Source organism: Eublepharis macularius, chromosome 1 (assembly GCF_028583425.1).
Source record: "Eublepharis macularius isolate TG4126 chromosome 1, MPM_Emac_v1.0, whole genome shotgun sequence".
In the NCBI taxonomy this organism is placed as follows: Eukaryota; Metazoa; Chordata; class Lepidosauria; order Squamata; family Eublepharidae; genus Eublepharis; species Eublepharis macularius.
In genome coordinates this window covers 221788078-221811867 of record NC_072790.1, presented here as the reverse complement: position 1 = coordinate 221811867, position 23790 = coordinate 221788078, and the positions used below count along the sequence as shown (strand labels likewise).

General features: G+C 44.9%; 1 protein-coding gene across 1 annotated transcript in view; it reads left to right on the top strand.

The window, feature by feature from the left end:
• The window catches only part of LOC129334009 (L-gulonolactone oxidase-like), a 58380-nt gene that overhangs the window by 22974 nt on the left and 11616 nt on the right, over positions 1–23790 (top strand). Inside the window, exon 6 of the mRNA XM_054985935.1 lies at positions 514–699. Within this exon, the coding sequence (XP_054841910.1) occupies positions 514–699 (186 nt within the window). The remainder of the gene's footprint in view (positions 1–513; positions 700–23790) is intronic.

The following is a 23790-nucleotide window of genomic DNA, read 5'->3' as shown; positions in this document are numbered from 1 at the left end:
AATCTGGAAGTGGCATCATTTTTTCAGCATGATGCTAGAATCTTCCCAAAACTCTAAAGTAACACCACAGAGTTTCAGGGGAATCCTAGTGTGTTGCAGTGACACAATGACGTCACTTCCATGTTTGCACCACAAGTGATGTTGAGGTGTCAGTAGAATGCCTGTTTGCATATGCCTGCCTTCTAAACTTCCTGCTGGTTGCCAACAGTAAGCTGGCAACCCTAGCTGCCACTCATCAAGTTGACAGTGACTAAGCAGCAAAAGATCTGGAAGTTTATATGCGTGTAGAATAGCTCCATAGAAAAGCATTGCATCTGAGGTGTTATGGACGTTCTAGGCTTCCCTGTTACTGTATTATATCCATGACTGCTCATTTGCACATTTTACAAACTGTGAGCACACACATTCCAACTAGCCCAAAGCTGAACTTCAAGTCAAAACTGAATAGGAAAATGTAATTGATTGACTGATAGCCAAACTCACATTTGTTTTCTTTCCATCTTTCCATGGCAGGTAGCATCTCTGACATTGCTGACAGCTTCCGGGGAAATCCTGGAGTGCTCCGAATCCATGAATCCTGAACTTCTCCAAGCTGCCCGTGTACACCTGGGCTGTTTGGGGATCATCCTCACCATTACGTTCCAATGTGTGACCGAGTTCTATCTGCAAGAGACCACCTTCCCATCCACACTCAAGGAGGTATCTCGTTGTGTACAAATAACAGCGTCAGGAAATTGATCTATTGCATTTTTAATCCTGGTTTTCTTCCAAGGAGTTCAAGGTAGCATAAACAGCTCTCCTCGCTGTCATTTTATCCACAAAACAAACCTATGAGGTAGATTAGGCTGTGAGAATGACTAGTCCAACATCATCCAGCAAGGGCAGAAACAGTGGAGACAAACATCGTATCTCAACCTCCATCCATAAGATATCCTTGCAGCCTCAATTTGCCTTGGGTTAACCCTTCAACCTCCACTCCTTTTTGCTAATTGGAATGGGGCTCCTCTCTTTATTATCAGCTTTTTAAGGAAAAAAGAGTAAATATCTTTTCCCCTTTACAATGCTAATAGTAGGGTGTGTGTGTGTGTGGGGGGGTCAATTTCAGTTACCTAAACAGAAAGGTTAAATCCTCCTCTTTCCTGCAAAGCACCAAGGCAAAGCCTAAAGTTTGCATTTTGTAGATGGACAGAGATGCATGTTCTTTATCTCTTCTGGTTGAACACTGAGCTTCATGGCACAGTGGTGAAGCTGGATCTTCATAGCTCTGGTCCAGAACTCTAAACAATGTACAAGAATGGTTCCAAATCAGACTAACGCGGCTTGCAAGGCGTATGTCTATATTATAAATACAGGCTTAAAGAACAGCTCTTGGCAGGACAAATGGTTCTAGACCAGTTCAGTCAGCATGCAATTGCAATTAGTTAATGAATATTCTTCCCACACACCCACAAGCTCTATGCGTCTCATTTGTTAGGAAATCTTTTAAGCTGAGGGCTTTAACTAGGAAGATTAAATGGCTTGCAGGGAGTATCTGTTCTTTGGAAACTGATTTTTCAGTTCCTCCAGTGTACATATTTCTCTCCCTTTTTCTCTGTGTTAGTGCTCTTCATCAGTTCTGTGTCACGTGCAGGGCAGAGTGATGTCTGTGCTATGTTTTTGCCACTTTCACACCGTATGGAGTGTGCTACGTGGCACACAGAATTCCGAATTCTGAGCATTACACTTTCACTTCATTTCACATCAAGGTTATAGCTCTTACTGTTTCTGAGATAAATTTGAAGCATAGGATCCATTCTTGCAGAAGCCTCAAAACCCAGCATGGGATGCAGCATGCAGACAGAGAGATTCCAGTAGTCCAGAAGATGAAGGTGCCCTTTTGCTGCTTTTCCTTCCCTAGAACACAGAACCAGAAACCATAGTGCATAAGATGCACTATGCAAGCCTGCTAGTTTCATGTTGCTTGCTCCATTTGTTTTTGTAATTTCTGTCCCGAGGGACCATTTTTCACATTGGCAAGTCTCTGCCGAGGAACACCCGAGCATCAGCTGTGGATTCCTTGTGCATTGTTGGGGCTTGTTCTCATATGCACGATCAGTTTCATGAGGATCACTTCTGAGTTGCACCACTGCCCATTGTGAATGGAAGGTGTGCAGGGGAAGATTGGTAGCTTGGGGTCAAACCTTCTTGCAGGAATGTTGGCACAGTGATATTTATCATGTTTCTGTCTTGCCATTTTTCCATAATGGAGCATTACACAGGCAAGTGGGGTGGTAGGTTGGCATCCCCACCCCAAAGTCTACCACCTAAGACAATTCTTTCAATTGGCCTCATGGTACAGCCAGCTCTCTCAGTTCCTTCCTCACTCAGTCTGAGCCAGAGGAAAGAGACTAGCCAAGGAAGAAGATATATGTCAGGAGTTTTACTTATGACAACTGAAATATGCCCAGCCTCTGGAAGCCAACATTGTAAAAACAAATCAGAGCCCAGAGAATCTGTTGACATGCCCTTAAATGTGCAGACATTTTTATTATATTCTCTCCTCAGTGTAGAGGATGGACAGTGCTAAATACTGCCTCTTCTGGCTATAACGGCATGAAAACTCTTTGCAGTATAACTCTGAACATACAAAGCTTCTGTCTAGTGAGATGAACAGTTGGTCCGACTGGCCTGGCTTGTTCTAATTGGCAAAAGCTCTCCTGTATTTTGATGCAGAGATTATTCCTAGCCTGACTATATGAGACCCATTTCACTGGGGAGCAAAGAGACTGGCTTTCTACACAAGAGCCATATGTTCTGTCTCTGGGCTATGGATCCTCCACCCTCATTAAGACCAAAACAGTAGATCTGTGTTCACTTGACAGTAATGAATTGTGTTTGCAGTTCATCATTAGCGGCAATCACTGGTATAGCAGAAAACAGCAGCCTTTGAAAAAAAGTTGGAATGGGTGGAGGATAACAGACTGGAGAGGCCAGAAGGGGGCTATTTATGGGCAAGACTAAAGCTAGTGCTTTGGCTTTGTGTGTACAGAACGGAAGAGGGAGAGAACAGGTTAAAAGAGTGCTCCATTGCAACATCACAAAAAGGATATTAAAGAGATGGGAAAGGTGCCAAAAAGGATAGTTCAAAGGCATCCTCTGACTTCCCTACAATGAAAGTCTAAAAAGTTTTGTACTTTTAAGTTTTCAAGAAAGAAGACGACTAGCTGTGCTGTGGCTAAGGTCAGTCACAGCATAGAGCCAAGCTACAAGTGACGCCTGACACAGGTTGGACACTTGTCAGCTTCCCTCAAGTTTTGATGGGAAATGTAGGCATCCTGGTCTTGCAGCTGTAATGGAGAGCCAAGCTGTAAAACCAGGACGCCTACATTTCCCATCAAAACTTGAGGTAAGCTGACAAGTGCCCAACCTGTGTCATTTGTCACTTGTAGTTGTCAGAGCCAAGTGTCACAGATGTTCTTCCAACAAAATCTGGGTGTGAACTGAGACCTTAAACACCATGCAAGGAAGTGGAGAGGCAAGCTCTGCCCCTCCAAGGGCAGGCACCTGGTTACAGTGGCAAGTACTTCCATGGATTGTCGAAGGCTTTCACGGCCGGAGAACGATGGTTGTTGGGGGTTTTCCGGGCTGTATTGCCGTGGTCTTGGCATTGTAGTTCCTGACGTTTCGCCAGCAGCTGTGGCTGGCATCTTCAGAGGTGTAGCACCAGAGGTGCTACACCTCTGAAGATGCCAGCCACAGCTGCTGGCGAAACGTCAGGAACTACAATGCCAAGACCACGGCAATACAGCCCGGAAAACCCCCAACAACCATACTTCCATGGAGTTGGTTCTTGGCTTTGTGGGTCTGAGGGGTCATTTGAGGAGAGACCTCAGGTGCTGTCGTGGATTCTAGGGTGGAGGGCTCAGGCTCTAAGTCCAGATCAGAAGGCAGGGCTGTATCCCAGGGAGAAAGGGTTGACATGGTCTCCTGGGGCTCCTCTCGCGCATCCAAAGTCTCAACTGTCTCATTCTGCAGTGCTCAGCTGCACCCCCACCCCACCTGTGGTCTCTTTGCCTGACAAGGAGGAGTCTGTATTCTCATCTATGACATGAAGAAATGACAGATAAAATAAACATGATTACAAATTTATGGTCTTCATAATATTTCTCCTTTTCCTAATATGTGTCTCTGTGTTGTGTGCTGTCACGTTGCTTCTGATTTATAGCACCTCTACAAATTAACAACCTCCAAAACATCTTATCATTGACAGCCTTCTTTGGGTCTTGCAAACTGGCACCTGTGGCTTTCTCTGCTGAATCAATCCATTGCATTTTGGGTCTTTCTCTTTTCCTCCTGCCTTCAATTTTTCCCAGCATTATTGCTTTTCCAGTGAGTCTGGTCTTCTCACAATGTAACTATTAAATAGTGGGTTCAGACTTGAAGTAAACCAACAGCTCTTTATTCAGTATAACCACACACAACACACACAACTGACAGAAACCCTCAATATATATACATACCAGTTTTCCCTCCCAAAGAGTTATAGCCAATGAGAACACGTACTTTAGAATACCCTCGTTTGCATAACTCACATACATTGTAACTTATTTACAGCTCAGTGATTGGTCTTTATCTGGCTCTCCTGATTTGCTGCCACCCGTACTTAGTGGCCACTGATAGCAAAGCCTTGAGTTCTCTATCAGCTACAGTTCGACCAATACATTACAGTAACCAAAGTATGACAGCCTCAATTTAGTTGTTCTAGCTCCTAAGGAGAAATCAGGCTTGATTTGATCTACACGTATCCATTTTGCCCCTCCAGTCTTCAAGAATGATTTCAGTCTCAAACGGGTTTATCAACAACCCTTGATGCTGTGTGCTCTCATGACACTTCGTAGTGAAGAAATGAAGCAAACTAATTTTGATAACCTGATTTTCAGAGTTAACCTCACCTCTGATTATTTTGGTCTCTGGTGTGCCATTTCGGACCTGCTATAAATCAGCTTCAAAACTCAGTCCTGATATGTTTGTGTGTGTGTGTGTGTGTGTGTGTGCATGCGTGCGTGCACGCGCGTGCGCCATACTGTGTCCTTATCTTACAGTTTGGAATCAGTCATTTAAGATGAAAGCTAAAGAAAAAAATTCTCTGTTCAGCTGGTAAACAAGTTTTCATTGTAAAACCATCTATCTTCCTGTATTCTTTTCTTTGGAGGTCTGTTATTAATCAGCAAATTATTTAGAATGCTTCTGTTAAACTGTCTCTAACAAAGGGAACTTTGACTCAGGAAAGCTCATACCCTAGTAGAGCTAGTTAGTTTTTAAGGTACCACTAGACTCAAATCTTGCTGATCTACCAGCGCAGACCAACATGGCTACCCACCTGGTATTTAAATCATGTTGTCGCTCTCTGCTACTAAGCTCAAGCTTCTAGGCCTCGCTGAGGTGACTTAATCCTGGTTGGGTAACAGAATTGCTGAGAGGATCCACATGCAAGTGTGCAGGGAACAAGTCTAAGGGCCAAGCTAGACACGATCCAAAGGACTTGTGAGTAGGATTTCTCTTAAGAACTGATTGGCAGCCCCATATGGGAAAGATTGTTGCAGGAGGATGTTTGACTTTTTTCTCCCCTGCTTTTTCCCTGGGAGGATTTGTGTCACATTTTTTGATTTAGTTTGGTTTATAACTTGATTTGTTTGGAACCCCCAAAATAGATTTTGAACAGATGCCTGCTAGAGCATCTTTTGCTGCCATGGATGGCTTGCGCCTGTCTGCATGATATCTAAAGGAGGACGCTATCATCTGTAGCTCACGGCACCGCATGCCAAGAGGACTCTTGAGCCAAGCTTGAACGGAGAGTAGCTAGCTGATGTGCTTGTCTCAGGTGGCTGCAGCTAGCACACGGGAATAGCCAGCCAGCCAGCATCCCATCTCACAGTGATATATTTACATCATCTTCTTTTTCTGCATTAGCGAATCTGTGAATCAATTCTCCTTAATAATAAGATCAAAGCCTGTTTTGCAAGTGACCCTTTTAGACTCCAAGCATCATTGCTATGAGAGGGAAATGGTGAAAACAGCAATTCCTAAATTCAGTGCTTGTTCTAGTCAATGTAATGCCTTCCCTTCCAATTTGTAAATATTCAACATTCAACAGAGTTTTCCACAGGGGAAGCATCCAAACGATTTTGTGCAATGGGTAGAACCAAATCCAAATCATCAGTTCACTAGGAAGTTCACTGGGGCAGCATATCACCCTCCTAAACCATGGCTTGTAAACCACCATTTGATTAACTCCTGTTTAATGTGACATCCCAATGCTGGCCACCCCACTAACACTAGTTAACAGGACAGACACAAACCAAGGTTAATAACCGTGCGACATCCCAGCTTGTGAACCCTGGTTTGTAGTATCTCCGGTTAGTTCTTAGGTCCAAATGCAGAAATCATGCCTTAATAGTGCAATTGTAAGCAGAGTTACAACCTTCTAAGTCCACAATGGACTTAGAAAGGTGTAAGTCTGTTTAGGATTGCATTGTTAATCTCTACTTGTTCAACAGCACCTCTCCCAGGGTACAGAGTCACAGTTACAGAGCAGCAAAAATACTATGCTGCTTCTGCTGCCGTTGGCTCTCACTGGCCACAACATAACTGGGATTTCTGAGTGGGCTCTGGTTGGTTTGTATATATCACTATTGGATTCCCTGTTAATTCCATATATACTTGGAATGAACTGTGTCCATTATTCCCTCTGGGAGAATCTTTCCAGGGGAGAGTGGAGGGTCCATTTTCCAGGCAAACTACATCAAAATTACAAAGGCTGTCTGTCCGTCAAAGACCCCCCCCCCTTCAAGTTTCAAGTGAATCAGACCAAGGGGTCCAATTATATGGGTCCCTGAACAATGTTCCCCCAGCCACTTTCTATTGTAGTCTACTGGGAATGCAGGGAGAATTGCATGCTTTCTCCAGGGCAAAGAAGGCTTCCCAAACACAGAAGATCAACCACTGACCCAAAGCCTCCTCAAAAGAACTAAAAGATCTGGAGAATCCCAGCAGAACCTACCTGGCAGAACTCCTCACCCTGAAAGTGTGGCTTCGTTCCTCCCACTTTCTTTCCTTTTCATTGCTTTCTCACCCAAGGAGAGAGGGGTGGGGAGGGTGAGGGAGGTGATTCTCAAAGACAAATGGCATTACCATGTTAGTGAGAGCTGCTGCATTGTCTGTCCAATCATGACAATTCTCTCGTGAGAGAATCGTCATGTGATTGGACAGATAGTGCTGCCGATCGGAGGTGAGAACTTTTTAAGCCACTTTGGGTTCCCCCTGGGAAGAAAGCCAGGGTACAAACAAACAAACAAAACCTGCACCATCTCCAGCTAAAAGGATCGGGTGAAAGATCTGAGATCCTGGAAAGCTACTGCCAGTCAGAGTAAAGAATGCTATTCTTGATTGGCCTGACTTGATTGGAGTGATTCAATATTATCAACTTTATGTGTTTGTGGCCAAAGCGGGAAACAAGATCCTGGACAAGAGGTACTTTCTTGCACTGATTCAGCAAGACAGTGCTTACGAAGCTGGCCATCATATTCATTGTACAGACAAGGGGACTGAGGGCCAAGCTACAAGTGACGCCTGACACAGGTTGGACACTTGTCAGCTTCCCTCAAGTTTTGATGGGAAATGTAGGCATCCTAGTCTTGCAGCTTGGCTCTCCGACTGCTGTCCAATGGACTTTTCAACTGTCACTTGTCCAACATTCTGCCAAGCTGCCTACATTTCCCATCAAAACTTGAGGGAAGCTGACAAGTGTCCAACTAGTGTCAGGCGTCACTTGTAGTTTGGCCCTGAGACAGAACACTTGCGTAAGGTTGACCAGTAACTCTAAGGATAAGCTTCCATTTGAACCCAGTTCTCTCACTTGATCCTAATACAGGACACCTGGCTGTCACAGATCTATTTGTTTGTTTGTTTGTTTATTCAATTAATTAATTAATTAATTATAGTCTGCCTTTCTCACTGAGATTCAAGGCAGATTACACAGTACATGCTTAGTACAATCAGTATCAAGTACATTTCCATACAGTGTCAAGGACATTTCCATAAACAATGCCATAGGGTAAATATAAACAAGTTTACAAAGACATACCATTAGCAAGGATCCAATACAGAGCAGGAGAAATGTTGAAACAAAACATAATGAATTCTAGGACTGATAATAGACAATGTGATGCTGAAACAGAACATAATTCTAGGACTAACATTTGACAACATGAAGCACGACAGTGCATAGGTCTGTCTGTGTGGCTGCTGTCCCTTTAACATACTCCGTCACCGTTTCTCCCGGGGAGAAGTCCAGAAGTCTTCCTTTTACCATTTTCCCACCAGTTACATAAATGCTCTTAAATATTAAATCCTTTCCCCTGAAGCCTTTCCGTTGTATCTCCATGGAACTGAGTTAGGCGGAGGATTTTTTAAAACTCCTGTCCCTGCTTCTGCTGCATGTGATTCCCTTTGGCACTAATGCATTATGTGTCTCATTACTCCTGATTTTGCGCATCGGCCTCTGGAATGGGTTGAGCAAACAGATGCTCCTTTTACGTTCAACAGAATCGCTGTGCTCCACCGGCTGTTTGTCCTCCCAGGGCCTCTCTCCGGACCGCTATTGCCCAATGTGTGTTTTGTCTTCTCCTTCATTTGCTTCATCTAATTTGTGCTTGTTCGCTTTCCTGTCCCCATAGCCTTGAGCACAGGATGATGATGGTGATAATGAGGGTTTGGGAAAAACCTGGGGTTATTTTATCCTTCAGTTGAGACAAGCTCTTTTTTTCCCGTGATGTGGAATTGAAAAACACTGTGACAAAGTAGCTGCAAAAGCCAAGTGGGTTCAGATAGTTTAAGATGGAATAGTTATTTAAAAGATGCACTCGGATGATCTGGATTGCTAGACTCATGCCCTGAGTTGGAAGAAAACCCCCTGCTTCATCTAGCCCAGGGATAGCCAACTGGCAGCCTGCAGGCCAAACTTTGCTTAGGAAAGCAGTTATGTTCTGTCCTATCAAAATTCTAATTTCAGTTTTTTTAAAAAAATTAGCCCACTGTTTGACTTATGAAAGGAAAATCTCTTCCCAAAGTTGTGTGGGAGCAGGAGATATTCCACTTTTCAGTATTGCTTCTCTCTTTCTCTCTCTCAGGAGTGGTGTCAGCATACCCTGAGGTGGGGCAACTTCTGGGGCCCAGGGTTTCTGGTGGGGCTCACTATCATAGACCCCCCCCCCGCCACACACACTCATGCACCTCCCCTGTCTCCTGTCCATGTGCCTTTCCCTACCCATTTGCATGCAAGTGCTCCATCCCACATGCTTCCAGCTTTCCAGCATGGATGGGAAAGTGCATGTGGACTATGTGCAGCAGTGGCAGTCCTGAAGGCCACAGCAGGTACACTGCCAACTGCGCACACCAGTCAATGCTGTTGGGGAAGGGCATGAATGTGACACAGGTGCCTGTAAGTGCAGGCAGTGGGAAAGTTTGTGAGGGAAGGGAGAATGCACAGTCAGGTGGGAGGGGGCAGAAAAGGGAGGCAGGAGGGGGACCTGCTGGTGGGCAGAAGGAGGCTCCAGGGCGCTGTCTGCTCAAGGCCTCCAAAACCTGGAACCTGCACCGTTCTGGGTTTTAGGTGCAATAGTGTTCTATACCTGAGTCAATGTGCCTTGTAACAGTGAAGTCCTTTTTCAATGCAAGCCTGCAGAGGTTGGATGACTCTGTTTCTCTCATGACAAAGCTTTCCCCTAATGCAAGGAGACCTGCACCAGAGACTCTTGCATCAACGAAGTGTCCTTGTGCTGGGGGAATGCTCTACCATTAGCAGAACAGAATTGCTAGCTCCAAGGTAGGTCTCAAGTAGCTGTTAGGGTTGCAACAAGGAACAGTAAGTAAAGCACTGAGCATTATAAGTGGACACCATAAGTATTAACAACAATGATAACATTTTATCATCTCTAGTAAACAGGTTTCCGTAGTTCAAACTCCAGCAAAAACCCATTTGACTGAGGCAGATAGCACAGCGAAGTGAGAAATGTGTGTTTAAACCCCAGGCAGCAAGGCCTATCATAGCAACTTCAACTCTTTTATTAACCAATATCCATCTTGAGCTGAGAACAGAGCAGGTGGTGCAAAATGCATTAAATGAGGGAAAGTGTAAAGTTCTCCAAGAAAGAACGAAAGGGAATCCGGAGGTGAGAGCTCTGGAGCAGAAGGAAGATTTCTCTTGTCCTAGAAATTATGCTTCTGAAATCAGAGCTAAAGGCCATTGGGCTACAGAGACATATCTACAGACAAACAAATGCACATAGAGGGGGAAATGGATTTTGTCCACACTGGCCCTCCTGTGCAGGACTATGTATGCTTATTATACAGCAGGCTCAGCATCTGTGTGTGTAGAAATTATATGCACATAGGCTGTATCCTTATGATGGGGACTATTAAGGTTGCCAGGCTGAGACTGGCAACCAGTGGGAGAGTTGGGGGGCAGGGACATGTGAGGAGTGATGTGAGTGATGTCACTGTATGGTTTTACCATAGAGTTTCTGGCAATTTCCAGAGCTACCCATTGCACCCGGAAGTGACATGTCAGCACAAAGGGAGGCAGCTCAACAGCAGCAATCTGTGGGAGGCATCCCACCATAATGGGAGGCCTGGAGATCCTAAGAACTTTGAACTATCAGATTTTCCTGTCATAGGAACATGGTCTATACCCATGTCAGGGCAAACATATCCCCGTGGGAAGGAGTCGGTACAGAGTTGTTATCAGCTGTGAACGTGTATTCTGTAGTAATAAAATTCAGTAGTAATAAAATTTACTGCATATATCCAAAGGCTGTTAACAATCAAGTTAAATTAAAAACACAATAAAAACAGGTTAGATGGAAATTAATAAGGAACAAAAAGATAGCCTGGTCCAGAAACACAAATTAGGCTGCAACAAATTAGGCCCTGAACATGACTTTAGCTCAGGTGTTCATAGCAGGCAAAGCAAATAACGAAGCTGTGCAAGAGACATGCGGAGCTGTATCATCCTTGAAGAAAAAATAATGTTCTCTGTGGCTGAGCCTGGATCAAGGTTGGCTAAGAGTGCCACGAGAAATTTAGATCTGGGCTCTGGACAGAGAGGACAGGACAAAACACAGTGAGGAAGATTATCCACACCTGGGACTCCTCAGGGACATAAGCACTGGGCAACAGGTTTTCAGGTGCAATGACCCTTTACCATGCTTGTTGACATAGTTTGGTGTGCTGGTATAGTGCGAATAAACAAAAGGAAATATTTGTTTACTCAATGAGTATTGAAATCGTGGAATTCGCTGCCATGGACATAGTGATGGCCATGTGAGCATGAATGGCTTTAAAAGGGCTTTTTGACAGATGCATGGAGGAGAGGTCCAGCAATGGCTACTACCCATGGTGGCTAAAGGGAACCTCCATGTCCCATGGTAGCCTCTGAATACCAGTGCTACGAAGCAGCATCAGGGGCAGGCCTCGTCCTCTGTGCCCTGTTCATTGGCCATCCAAGGTGAGCCACAGTGTGGAACAGGGTGTGGGACTAGATGGATCACGAGTCTGATCCAGCAGGGCTCTTGTTATGATCTTATGTTCTATTAGCAATTCTCATAGCTCCAAACCAACAAGAAAGAAGAGCAGCATTCCTCCCAGTGTGATATCTCCAGACATCATCCTAAAACTGTTGGCTGCCTTTCCGTTCAAACAGTTGTGTTCTAATTAGAATGAGTAATTCTGAGGAACAAAGAAGACAACATAGAGATCTTTCTTTCCTGGGCCTTTATACATTCCTGCTCTGCCTTGAGGGTCAAAATTCTCTCATGCTTCACCGCCAAGGCCCAGCGTTCCTGACAGGGGTGATTTTGAATTTTGACAACTGTTGTGCTTTCTGTGGCAGAGAGCGCCCTTTAGTCTTGTTCAAGCCAAATTGCCACTTAATTCCCATGTTGTAATTCTGGTGAATTCATTTAGAGTACAAAAAAGAAGCCAGGGATGCTCATCTGTCTAGAGCATTTTTATCCTGTGTTTCTTGCAGGGAGCTCAGCCTACATAGTTTTACCTTTCTCAGTTTATCCTTATAACAGCCCTATAAAGTGGGTCACTGTGAGAGTGAGTGAGAGAGAGCAACTAACTCAACATCATTCAGCGAGGTTAATCACAGAGTGACCTCCCAAATCCTAATCCAATACTCTAACAACACAACTTGGCAAACTTTCATCATGTCTCACTTAGGCCTCAGGAGGTAACTTTCAGAAACTAGGCCCACTGGAACTACCGTTTTATGTTTTAGCAGCTATTTTGGTTTTTGCCTTCAAATGGTGCAGCAGCATCCATTACAGTCAATAACAATAGCGTGATAAATAGATGTAGTAATTGTTCCATTTATCTACCTCTCAAGTGCTTCATATTGTCAGGGACTTCCCTGACTCAAATCTAATTTTAAAATTATTTTTATTTCATTTATTTTTATTTATAGTCCACCTTTCTCACTGAGACTCAAGGCAGATTACACAGGAATTTGAAAACAAGCATAAGTCCAATACAGAAATGAAACACAGCAGAAACAAAACATAAGTAAATGGATATGACATGTTGAATAACACACAAACTCCCAGTAGGAGCATATGTGTACCAACAGTATGCAGTAGTATATTCTATAGTCCTTTTCCCTCTACCAAAACATCTCTCTGAGCTGTTTTTTTACAGTACAGTCCTATTACCCAAGTAATAATTCAGTTTTGCATAGTCCTGAATAATTCAGTTTTGCATAGTCTACAGAAATCCAGGCGAGCTGGAGCCTTGCTACCCACCTCACGTTAAAGCTTTTTTGTTGTTGTTTATCTTCGCAAGGCAAGTATCCAGTCTCATCATGACTTATTTGTTCTGGCTAAGCAAAGAGGCTTGGATACTAGGCAAGATGTAAAGAGAAAACCAGCTTAAAGCAGAGGGACAGCCCACAACAGTTATCAGCAGTCAGGTGAAGTGAACAAGTTTGACAACAGAGCATGTTACAGATACCTGGTTCAACACAGGCTTTGTGGGACCTTGGAGAGCTCCTAGGGACCACAGGAGTTCATCCAATGGCTCTTGGATGCTCACTCCAAAAGCAAGACTCAAACTCATGTAATAAAGCTAAGCCAGTTGCTGACTTACATCCCTCAGACAATGCATGCAAGATCAGACGTTAATACCATGGCCTGAAGAAACTGCTTTCCATTCTTTATCTTTTTTATAATTTGTAACATCAAACCTGATGAAGAGTTCTGGAGAGCTTGAATTGACACATGATGTATTGTGTCAATTCGGATGGAATTATATGGGTTTCTGTTCTTGTTTTGTTCCAGTTTTTGGATTTTGTAGGCACTGACAAGGCTGCACAACTTTTTCAGTGCTCAGGCTGGAATGACACAGTGCACAGTGCAGAGAAGATGGGACTCTGGCCCAAAATGGCTGCCCTGTGCTGAGTTCTTCCCTTCCACTTACCCTTATAGGATGTGTCTGGATGTCATGGATGTGTCTGGATGTGATGTTATCTCTTCTGATTCCATCATCAGTGGCCAATAATCTATAAAGTGTGTGGGGGGGTGTACATAAGAATATCAGGACTGGGGTAATTTAAACAGGGAATTGCAGGACAGTGAACTTGACAGAGCCTGCCTTTTCAGCCAGCCTTGTGATCTTTGTAACAGGTAGGCCTCATTTTCATTGAGGTGGCCAACCTGAGTCTGGCCCATACCGTGTCAGACTTTCGATGGGACTCACACGCTGTCTTTCATACAAAAATATTCCTTCCATAGAGAAAATAGGACCCGCAAGGAGAAGTGTTACAACAGGGGTTTCTCTGGCATGCTAACTCTTGATGTGTAGGCATCTTTATTTTTTAAAAGGGAGCACTCGGTCAAATATTTAAAGGGCTGTCACAGAAGGATGGAGCGGAGTTCTTTTCTGATGCCCCACAGGATCAGACCAGGAACAACAGGTTAAAATTAAAACAAAAGGGGTTGTGGATAAACATTAGAAAGAACTTCCTGACCGTTAGAGGCTTAGAGCAGTTCCTCAGTGGAACAGGCATCCTTAGGAGGGGGCGGGCTCTCCTTGGGAGGCTTTTAAGCAGAGGCTAGATTGGCCATCTGTCAGTGATGCTGATCTCATGACTTAGTATGAATTTCAGCAGATTGTGAGAGGGAGGGCGGGAAAAGATGAGCAGTGTAGAGCTCTCATGGCCTTTTCATATCTGCCCAGGGTAACGCCAGTCACCACTTTGGGGTAAGGAAGGTGTTTTCCTTCAGGCCAGGTTGGCCAGGGATCCTGGAGGTCTGTGGCTTTCCTCTGGGAGTACGAAGTGGTAGAGGTCAGGTGTAGGCTCACACTTCCAAGAAGACTAAATGGAGTCCTTACATCCTTTAGTGATTGCCTCTCTTGGAAGTCCCCTCCATCCACAAACCACTCCAGAGCTTGGGTGGAGCAGAACAGAACAAGTCTTGGCTCAGTGGAGCAGAATCAGATCATCCCAACTGCAAGCTATCAACAAATCTAAGGAAACCGCCATTGTGGCTGATCTTGGACCCTTTATCTGGGGGCAAAAGCCTCAAGAGTCCCTGATCATTGTGCGCGCGCGCTCTCTCTGTCTCTGTCTCTGTCTCTGTCTCTGTCTCTGTCTCTGTCTCTGTCTCTGTCTCTGTCTCTCTGTCTCTGAGCCATGTAATGAAAAGCAAGGCTGAAGAGATCTTCAGCTGCATCTGAAAACAGTTCAAAATCCTTTACATACAAACCCACAAAATCAATTAATAAATTATAAAACAAAGTTTGTTTTACTAAACCAAGAAAAAGAAGGTCACTTCCTAAAGTTTGGTTTCCTGGCAATTTCTATCAGCCAAGGTACTGAGGGGATACAAAGCCTGCAAATCTTTCCAGCTCAGAAGTGGTTGTACAGATACCAAGACCAGATCCACTTCCATTCGAAGAGGGACAGCATCATGTAAATGATCATCTCCCCATTAATCTTGTGCATCAGGGGCCATTTCTTGGTCTCCAGACTTCGTGTCGGAGGGCCAGTGAACTGGAAGGGAACAAGGGAACGAGAAGGTGCTTGAAATATTCATGATGAGCAAAGTGATGTCTTTTGCGGTGGTAGGGAATATATGTGTGGTTGGAGGGCCCAGGCTTTTTGTTGGCAGTGATTCATAGTTACATAAGGCTCTGTTTCTCTTCCCTACGGCTGCTGTTGTTGAAGGTTATAGCAATAATATTTGGCTACCAAGTTCAGGATGATATCAGTTGGGGCAGCAAACAATTTTCCCTGGAAGCATTTCAGCTTGGGTCAAAATGAGCAGTCCCCCCTCACCCGGGAAGCTTGCAAAATGAACATCCGTTCCGCCACCTGCACCCCCTTGGAGAAAAAAAAGAGAGCACACACTGTTTTCTTTACAGTGTTTGGTAGCATACTTGGGTATGGCATCAACGGCCATGAGATCCCTGGACTCAGTGATTTTATTTCAACACCTGCATTTTTATTATAATTTCTACTTATTGCTGCAGCATTTTTTTCCCTAGGAAGAGGTACAAAGCAGCAGAACAAGTTAATTCGATTGGATGTTATATTTCAGAAGATGAATTTGGGGGTGTTATTTATTGGAGCAATGTATAGGTGGTGTATAAAGCCCTTTATAACAAATCTGTGGTGTAAGTTAGGTGGAAAGAGTGTTCTATTGTCATTTTCTTCCCAAAAGTGGTTGTGATGGTTGTATATTTTATTGCATAGTAGCTGTGCTGATTTGAAGTGCCAGTGGAGAAAGCAAATCACTGCTGTTAGAACAGCTGCTAAGTTCCCAATCAATTTTTAAGACTTAAGAGAAAATGGGCTAATCTTGCCTCAGTAGTACCTACCTTAATTCTTTACCCACATTCATCCTAATTTGGAGATCAACTCCCCCCCCCCCAATACTGTCTTCTCTACCAGACACATTTATGATGGACTGTTCCTGAATATGTTCAGTGCCAGCAGTAATTGGCTCTGGTAAACTTATTAGTCCTTCAAAAGATTCAGACAGACAACAGCAACAACAACAACAGGCTGAATAGTGATGTAACTGAGAACAGTTGCTTGTGATGGGGTATTTTGTCTTTCTAGATTAGGCAGCTCTGTTGTTAATTTGCTGACTTTAACAAGGTTACACTTCCTAGCACAGACGACTAAATTACATCATTATTTAGCTCTCCCTCTGAATCGATATTTTTTTCTTGCCTTTTAAAATGGAAGCATTATGTGCAACCAGCCAGTGTCAAGATGAAAAACAGGAGGATCCATCGTTCATGCACTGGTAGGCTGAATTTTGTTTTAGCCCCCAAATGCCAGGAACGAGGGTGTTTAATGCCTGGAAGTTCTTGATAGCGTTGCCAACTGATGAGTTCCCCCCACAAAACAACTCCCAGCCAAGGAAGGGGTTGCTTCCCCTTCTTCAGGACAGAAAAGCAGGGGGCAAGATGGCTTTTGTACGAAGTTCTGCCCCTACTGTGTGTGTAAACTGCTGTCAAGTCACAGGGAACTTATGGCAACCCCTCAATGGATTTTCTAGGCAAGAGACAAACAGAGGTGGTTTGCCATTGCCTGGTTCTGCCTAGCAACCCTGGTCTTCCTTGGTAGTCTCCCATCCAGGTATTAACCAGTGCAGACTTCCCCAAGACCAACTCCAAAAGCAGTGACTATATCCCTGCATACATTGGGTCTTCTCCCCAGATCCTGCCCAGATAGCAAAGAGTTTTACTGCAGCCCAGGCTCCCTACATGGAGGATGGCCACAGAATGCCCCCAGAACGGTGGCTGGGAAGAGTCCTTCCCTGATTCGCCACTGGCAGTGATGGTCAAATTGATTTACATTTACGTCCACCTTTCTTCCAAAGAGCTCAGGATGGCACATGCATGTGTGGGCAGGAGTTATCTCACTTTGTTCTCAGAGCAGATCTGCAAGTAGAGCTACATCCCCACAGTGAGGATAGTTTACTGAGCATTCAAAACCTTTGAAAGGCAAACTTTCCAATTCAGATATCACACCAACGCTCTTGGATTGTGTTCTTTCTGTAAAGGTTCTGGTACAGCAGGTTGGAGAAAGAGCACTCTGAGGATGGAGAAAACCTGGAAAGGGGAGAATTAGAGGATGATACAGGGTTTCCAGGTCTCCCTACCCCACGGGTGGGAGGTTGGAGGTGCACCCTCCCAGCCTGCGTGATGACATCACTTCCAGGAAATGACATCATCGTGCTGGCCACGTGTTGCCCTGGGAGTGCTCCCACGTTCTGCAGGGGGGCAAATCGGGCCCAATCCAGCCTGATTTGGACACAGATTGGCCTGGATCGGGACACTGCAGAGCTCAGGAGTGCTGCCGCACTCCACAGTGGCACAATTAGGTCCGAATCTTGCTCAATTTGGCCTGATTCAGGCTGAATTGGGTCCGAATTGGGCCACTGCAGTGCACAGGTGCATGTAGTGCCAACCAGGTGTGAACCCTGTGATGCACATTGCCCCCTCACCAGCCAAGTAAGTGGGGGAGGGGTGGAGAGTGTGAGTGGGGGATCCCCCACCCCTAGCAGAAGACTGGTAACTTTAGGATGATGCTATAGGAGTCCTTCAACCCTCAAAAAAACTTGCCAAAATTGCTCTTTGGAAGCCAAGGCAGAGAAAAATGGCCATGGGAGAGCAGCTGAGGCTGTGCTGACTGAGCCCTCTGGAGGAGCTCTCCTAGTACGGGCAGGCTAGCTGACCTTGCCTAGTCACCTGTCCTTCAACTATCATTGGCTGCTGGGTGGGTCAATTAAGCCAAATCCAGTAACAGCCCAGAGGGAGGACAGGTATCAAGCATAATTTCTTTGGGCCTGGTACAAACATACAGCATAGTGGGCCTTACCCTATGTCAAGAAACTGGCTTTTGCTAGTAGGTTTCTTGGCTTTTAAAATTTTGGTTCAGGTTTTTTGGGCCCAGTCTGGAAGCAGAAAAGAAACTTCTGGAAACTTACTGAAACTTTGAGTTAACCGTTCCCAGAGATATAAGGAGATGGAACTAAGGCATACATATGTGGGAAAGGTCATGAAGAGATTCAAGGCAATAATATAAAATGTGTATCACACTTAACAATAGCTCTGTTATACCACCATAAAGTCACTGAAAAACTTTGGACCTGTATACAGTGAAGAGCTGTACCGCTATGATGAGTCTAGATTCTATTTGGGATAGCAAAGGTATGGCAAAGAAAGTGACTTGGAACTAGGGTTGCCTGGTCCCCTTACCCTCCAGGCAGGAGGTGGGGCACTCCTGGCCTGTATGATGACATCACTTCCTGGACAGGTCACATCCTGCCCCTGGATGCACTCCCGCGCACCTCAATGGGCCAAATCAGGCCATCACGGAGCAGCACGGGAGTGTTGCCAGGGCTGTGTGACAGGCCTTGGAGTACTTCTATGCTCTGCAGCAGCCCAATTTAGCCCGAATTGGGCCAGATTTGGGCCAAATCAGGCAGCTGTGGAGTGCAGGAGCACTTCCAGGGCAGTATGACAGGCCCTGGAGTGCTCCTGTGTGCCGCAGTGGCCAGATTTGGGCTGAAATCGGCCTACTGCTGCACCCAAGAACATGCTGCGCTGCCCAGGAGCGTGCCCTAGGAGGTGCATTCCCTTGCCTTTTCCCCCACTGGCCATATAAGCGGGGGTGGGTGGAGGGTGGGAGCAGGGGATCCCCCAACCCCAGCGGGGGACTAGCAACCCTACTTGGAACAATGAATGAGCTTTATGCATGCTACATAGTCTCTACTGTAGAGGGCATTTCGTCTTCCACTTCAACCTTTTTGCAGAAGGACCAACTAAAAGCCATTAACCGAAATTTTAGAGGAAGTATGCTCTGCAGCAGAGAAAATCTAGCATGCATAGAACTTGTTAATTGAACCTAAGCTAGTACCTACAGGAGGTAAGGTAGGGTGGAAATCAGGCCTATTGGGTGAAAGATTGCATCCTTGCTAGCTAGCTTCTCTGGTCCCTGGTTGATGGGATGGAAGCTGGGAAACAAGAGAAAAGAAGAAAGAAGTTTGTGATTTAAAACCACTTGAAGGTTTTTCATTTTTTTAAAAGTCAAAGTCAATCTACTGTTATTGTCTGACAATTTTCTGTAATGTATGAAGCTAAGCTTTTCTCTTTTTTGGTCAGATAGGGGGCAGCAAAGCAAGAGATAGCTTTGGAGGGGTAACATCTTGGACTTGTCCCTGTTACCTGTTCAACCTTTGGCTTGTTGACGTTGTATGGTTTAAAAAAAAAAGTTACACCAGCCCCATTTGGCATTCCTTCAAGCCTAGAGTACCAGGGACAATTGCGGAGGGGAGGGGGCTTTGCACAAATTTAAAATTTAAAGCTTATTGATTAATTTAAAAGAATAATGCAAACATTTGCCAGATTCAGTGTTGTTCAGTATTCACAGGGAGGTTCCCTCATAAAAATCCTAAAAGAAATTCCACTTAGAATACAAACTGAAATTTTTGGTAGCACATTTCAGTAAGGATAATTTCCCCTCAAATTAGTTTCATTTGGAGGTGGAGGGGGGACTCCTTGATCCATGGACTTTCTGTCACCTGCATCATTTTTTAACACAAATGTCTCTGTAAGCTTAAATTTGGGTCCCTGTTTCCTGGGTTATCAGGGGCAAATGATCTACCCACCCATTTGTTTAGTCTATAGAGGCAGAAGGAGGGGTAAGCAAGAGAATGAATAAATCACAGCGGGGCCAGCAAATCCATCAGAGATCCTTCCAACTGTGGCTGGAGGTGATGCATGAAAAATAGAGCAAGCATAATTTAAACAGCTCCATCTTCTTAATGATGCTCATCCAGGCAGTGGAAGTCAAAAACAACCAGCCAAGGACAATTTCTCAAAATGAAAAAACTCCATTGCCCACAAAACCCATCTCCACGCATCTTCTCCCATCCAATAAATGTAGTGTTAGAAAGAGAACAGAGGTAACAGAACTTTGGGTCTTTTGCATAAATTTCAGATTAGGCAAGAATTCAGCTTCTCTTTCATCCTGGCTCTGGGCAACAGGTATCAACCCTCATCTCCCTGAACTGGGGTTGCCAAATGCAAACCGTTCATTTTTTTTATGAGCACTTCACATTTGACAGCGCAGAGGAAATCTATTATGGATCCATTTGCCCATATTTCATATTAGAGCCATTATGGTGTACTGGTTAGATTAGGACTGGAGAGGGCCAATCACTCTCTCAGCCCAACATACTTTACAGGGTTGTTGTGAAGACAAAAAAGAGGAAGTGAGGACTGTATACACTGCCCTGAGCTCCATGGAGGAAAGTTCAGATGAAAATGTATAAGATAATGAGGTGAGCTCTTGCTCAAAAGGATGACATTCCAGTGATAATAATAACTAAACTTATATCAAAAAGAGTCCAGTAGCACCTTTAAGACTAACCAATTTTATTGTAGCATAAGCTTTCGAGAATCAAGTTCTCTTCGTCAGATGCATGATACAGAGACTGGTCAAATACAGAAGAGGAGGGAGAGAAGGGGAGGAGAGAGAAGAGGCAATTAGAGGGGGGAAGGGGGAGGGTGCAATCAAAACATTCCTTTGCTAGTATATGTAAACATCTCTTTTTGGTGTGTGTATCAGTTGGCTTCGCACACAGTCCTTTGGGTAGAATGTCCAGTTTTTTGCATTTAGAAAGGAACATGATGTGCCAGTTTCTTCATGAGGTTGATGGATTTCCTCTCCATATGGCTGAATGCGGTGCTTTCCATGGTCATAGATGCAGAGGAGTTAGCCGTGTTAGTCTGTGGTAGCAAAATCAAAAAGAGTCCAGTAGCACCTTTAAGACTAACCAATTTTATTGTAGCATAAGCTTTCAAGAATCAAGTTCTCTTCGTCAGATGCATGATACAGAGACTGGTCAAATACAGAAGAGGAGGGAGAGAAGGGGAGGAGAGAGAAGGTGCTACTGGACTCTTTTTGATTTTGCTACCACAGACTAACACGGCTAACTCCTCTGCAGCTAAACTTATATACCACTCTTCTAGGGAGATTAGTGTCCCTAGAAGAGTGGTGAACAAGTTAGTGTTATTATTATCCACACAATATAGCTGGGGAGCTGGGGCTGAGAGGAGTGGCTTCCCCAAGGCCACCTACTGAGCTCATGGCAGTAGAGGGAGTCGAACTAGCAGAGTGGTGATTTGCAGCCAAACCACTTAACCACTGTGATAAAAAGCTCATTTCATACTCGAGATTAATTACAACTGACATGCCATTTCCCCTCTTGTTTACATCTTAAAAGCTGCCTTCCTTTTCATTGAATTTATTTCTATCCCTGTTAATTGTCATTCCTGCATTCATTTTGTTTTCACATGGTTCAGTGGAATATATTTCTGGCGTCCATGTCCATTTCATCTCTTCTGATTCCGACTAACTCTGTCCCCTTCCTCTGACCTCTTGAACTCTCCAAACCAGATTGCTTGGGGTCGCTGACATTAATGGAAGGAATGGCATTTGCTCATGCATTGATATTTTCATTTGGTTTCATTGCAGTATGGCAAATGTGGGGGAGAGGTTTTTTTCATTTGTTTCCAAAGGAACGGCCGTTCCAACTATGAGCCACTTTTGTTGAAGTTGTTTAAATACCCCTGCTGCTGATTCTGTATTAGTGAAAAGTTTTCCAGTTCCATAATAACTTTAATAATATTCATGTTTATAATATGGTCACAATAAACCCCTTGAAGTTCTTCCCATTTAGTACCAGTATCATGATAAATGGCTGGACTGTTTGCAAGGCCAAGCTACAGAGAGCCATCGTGGGCTCCAGACAGATTCCTGCTGCCGTCTTCCCCAACTTGACCCAACCCAAAGGTCGTAAGAAAACAAATAATGTCACTCACTTAGCTCTATGGGCCCCCATAAGAACGTAAGAAGAGCTCTGCCTGATCAGACGAGTGGTCCATCTAGTCCAGCATCCTGTCTCACACATTGGCCAACCAGTTGCTTTGGGAAGCCAACAAACAGAGCATAGAGGCCAAGTCCCCCTAGCACTGTTATTCAGAGATTTGCTGCCTCTTTACTCACCATGGCTAGTAGCCTTTGATGGACATCTCCCTGAATTTGTCCAATCCCCTTTACAGGTATCTATGCTAGTGGCCATTGCTATATCCACTGGCAGTAAATTCTGCAATGTAATTACTTGTTGAATGAAGAATTACTTCCTTTTGACCATTCTGAATCCATCAACTTTATTGGTGTCCCTGAATTGTTATGAGAAAGGGATCAAAAGTTATTTTTATCCACTATCTCTACCCTATGCATAATTTTACCCCATCCCTGGAATATTCCCTCCCCCTACTCTATCAGCAGGCCTCTAGCCAAGTTTAAAAGTAGCAAGCCCTCCCAGGCAAACTTTCCCCTAAATTGCTCTTCATTTCTGGCCATTCTCACAGCATAATCTGGTTGCAAAAGCCAAATAAAGGAAGATGCTGGCAGGGACAGTCCAAGTGATTCTGGGGTCCTGTCCAGAGCAAAAATCCAGGATGGGACCCTAGAATCATGGACACCCTTCTGATCTGCCCCAGGTTCAAAGAGGTGTTGCTGAAGCCCTAGAGTTGGAAGGCACTGAGAGTGTACATCACTGCTAAGCTGTCTGGCAGCCACCCATTTGTCAGAGCCACCGCCTGCTCTTCTTCTTTTTTTCTCCATCAGAGAAGTGGTGGGGCCATAGAAGAGCTACTCTGGATACTCCATGGCTAAGATCCGCCCTGGGTGCTGAGAGTTCTGTGTAAGAGAGTCTCAGTGTTTTATTTTGTATTTCGTAAGTAGCTGGTGTGCACGGCCTAGAGGCTCTGCTCTGGTCCCTAACTCAATGGCCCAGTAGGAGCAAAACTGGGAGCGGGGAATGAAAGCATAGCATCATGCAAAGTCATTTCACTTACTCTCCACTGCTCAAATGTTCCCACTCGCAAAATGTTTCCTAACAGGGCCCCAGTTTTGATTGGGACTATAGTTCATGGAGCGAGAAGATTTAAGCTCCCCCCACTGCCCCTGCCATTTACTCAACTCAAAGCAACCCTTTAGGGCTACTATTTGACTCACTGGGCCAAAGGGTTACCAACTCTAGGAAATTCCTGGAGATTTGTGGGGAGAGACCACCTCAGTAGGATATAGTGCCAATAGTCTATCCTTCAGCCATGTCTCCAAGGAAACTGATCTCAGTTGTAGATCCAGAGGAGTTAGCTGTGTTAGTCTCTAGTTGCAAAACAGTAAAGAGTCCAGTAGCACTTTGAAGACTAACCAACTTTATTATAGAGTAAGCTTTTGAGAACCACAGCTCTCTTTGTAGGGTTGCTAGGTCCCCCTGTACTCCCAGTGGGAGGCAGGGGACCCAGCACCTACCTTTTGGATATCTAAAGCGCACACACAGCCCCAGGCCTGCACAATGATGTCACTTCTGGGAAGTGAAGTCATCATGCAGGCCGTGGCCACCCTGGGAGTGCTCCTGTGCTCCACGGGAGGCCGAATTCAGCCCAGATCAGGCTTCTGCTGTGGGAGGAAGCACTCCCCCATGTCATAGCAGCCCAATTCAGGCCGATTCAGGGTCAATCTGGACTGTTTCAGGCCCACGGGAGCACGCCATGCCTCCCGGGAGCATGCCTGTGAGGCCCATACTTCTCCCACTGGCCAGGTAAGCAGGGGTGGAGGGCGGGAGCAGGGGATCCCCCACCCCCAGTGGGGGAATGGCTTGT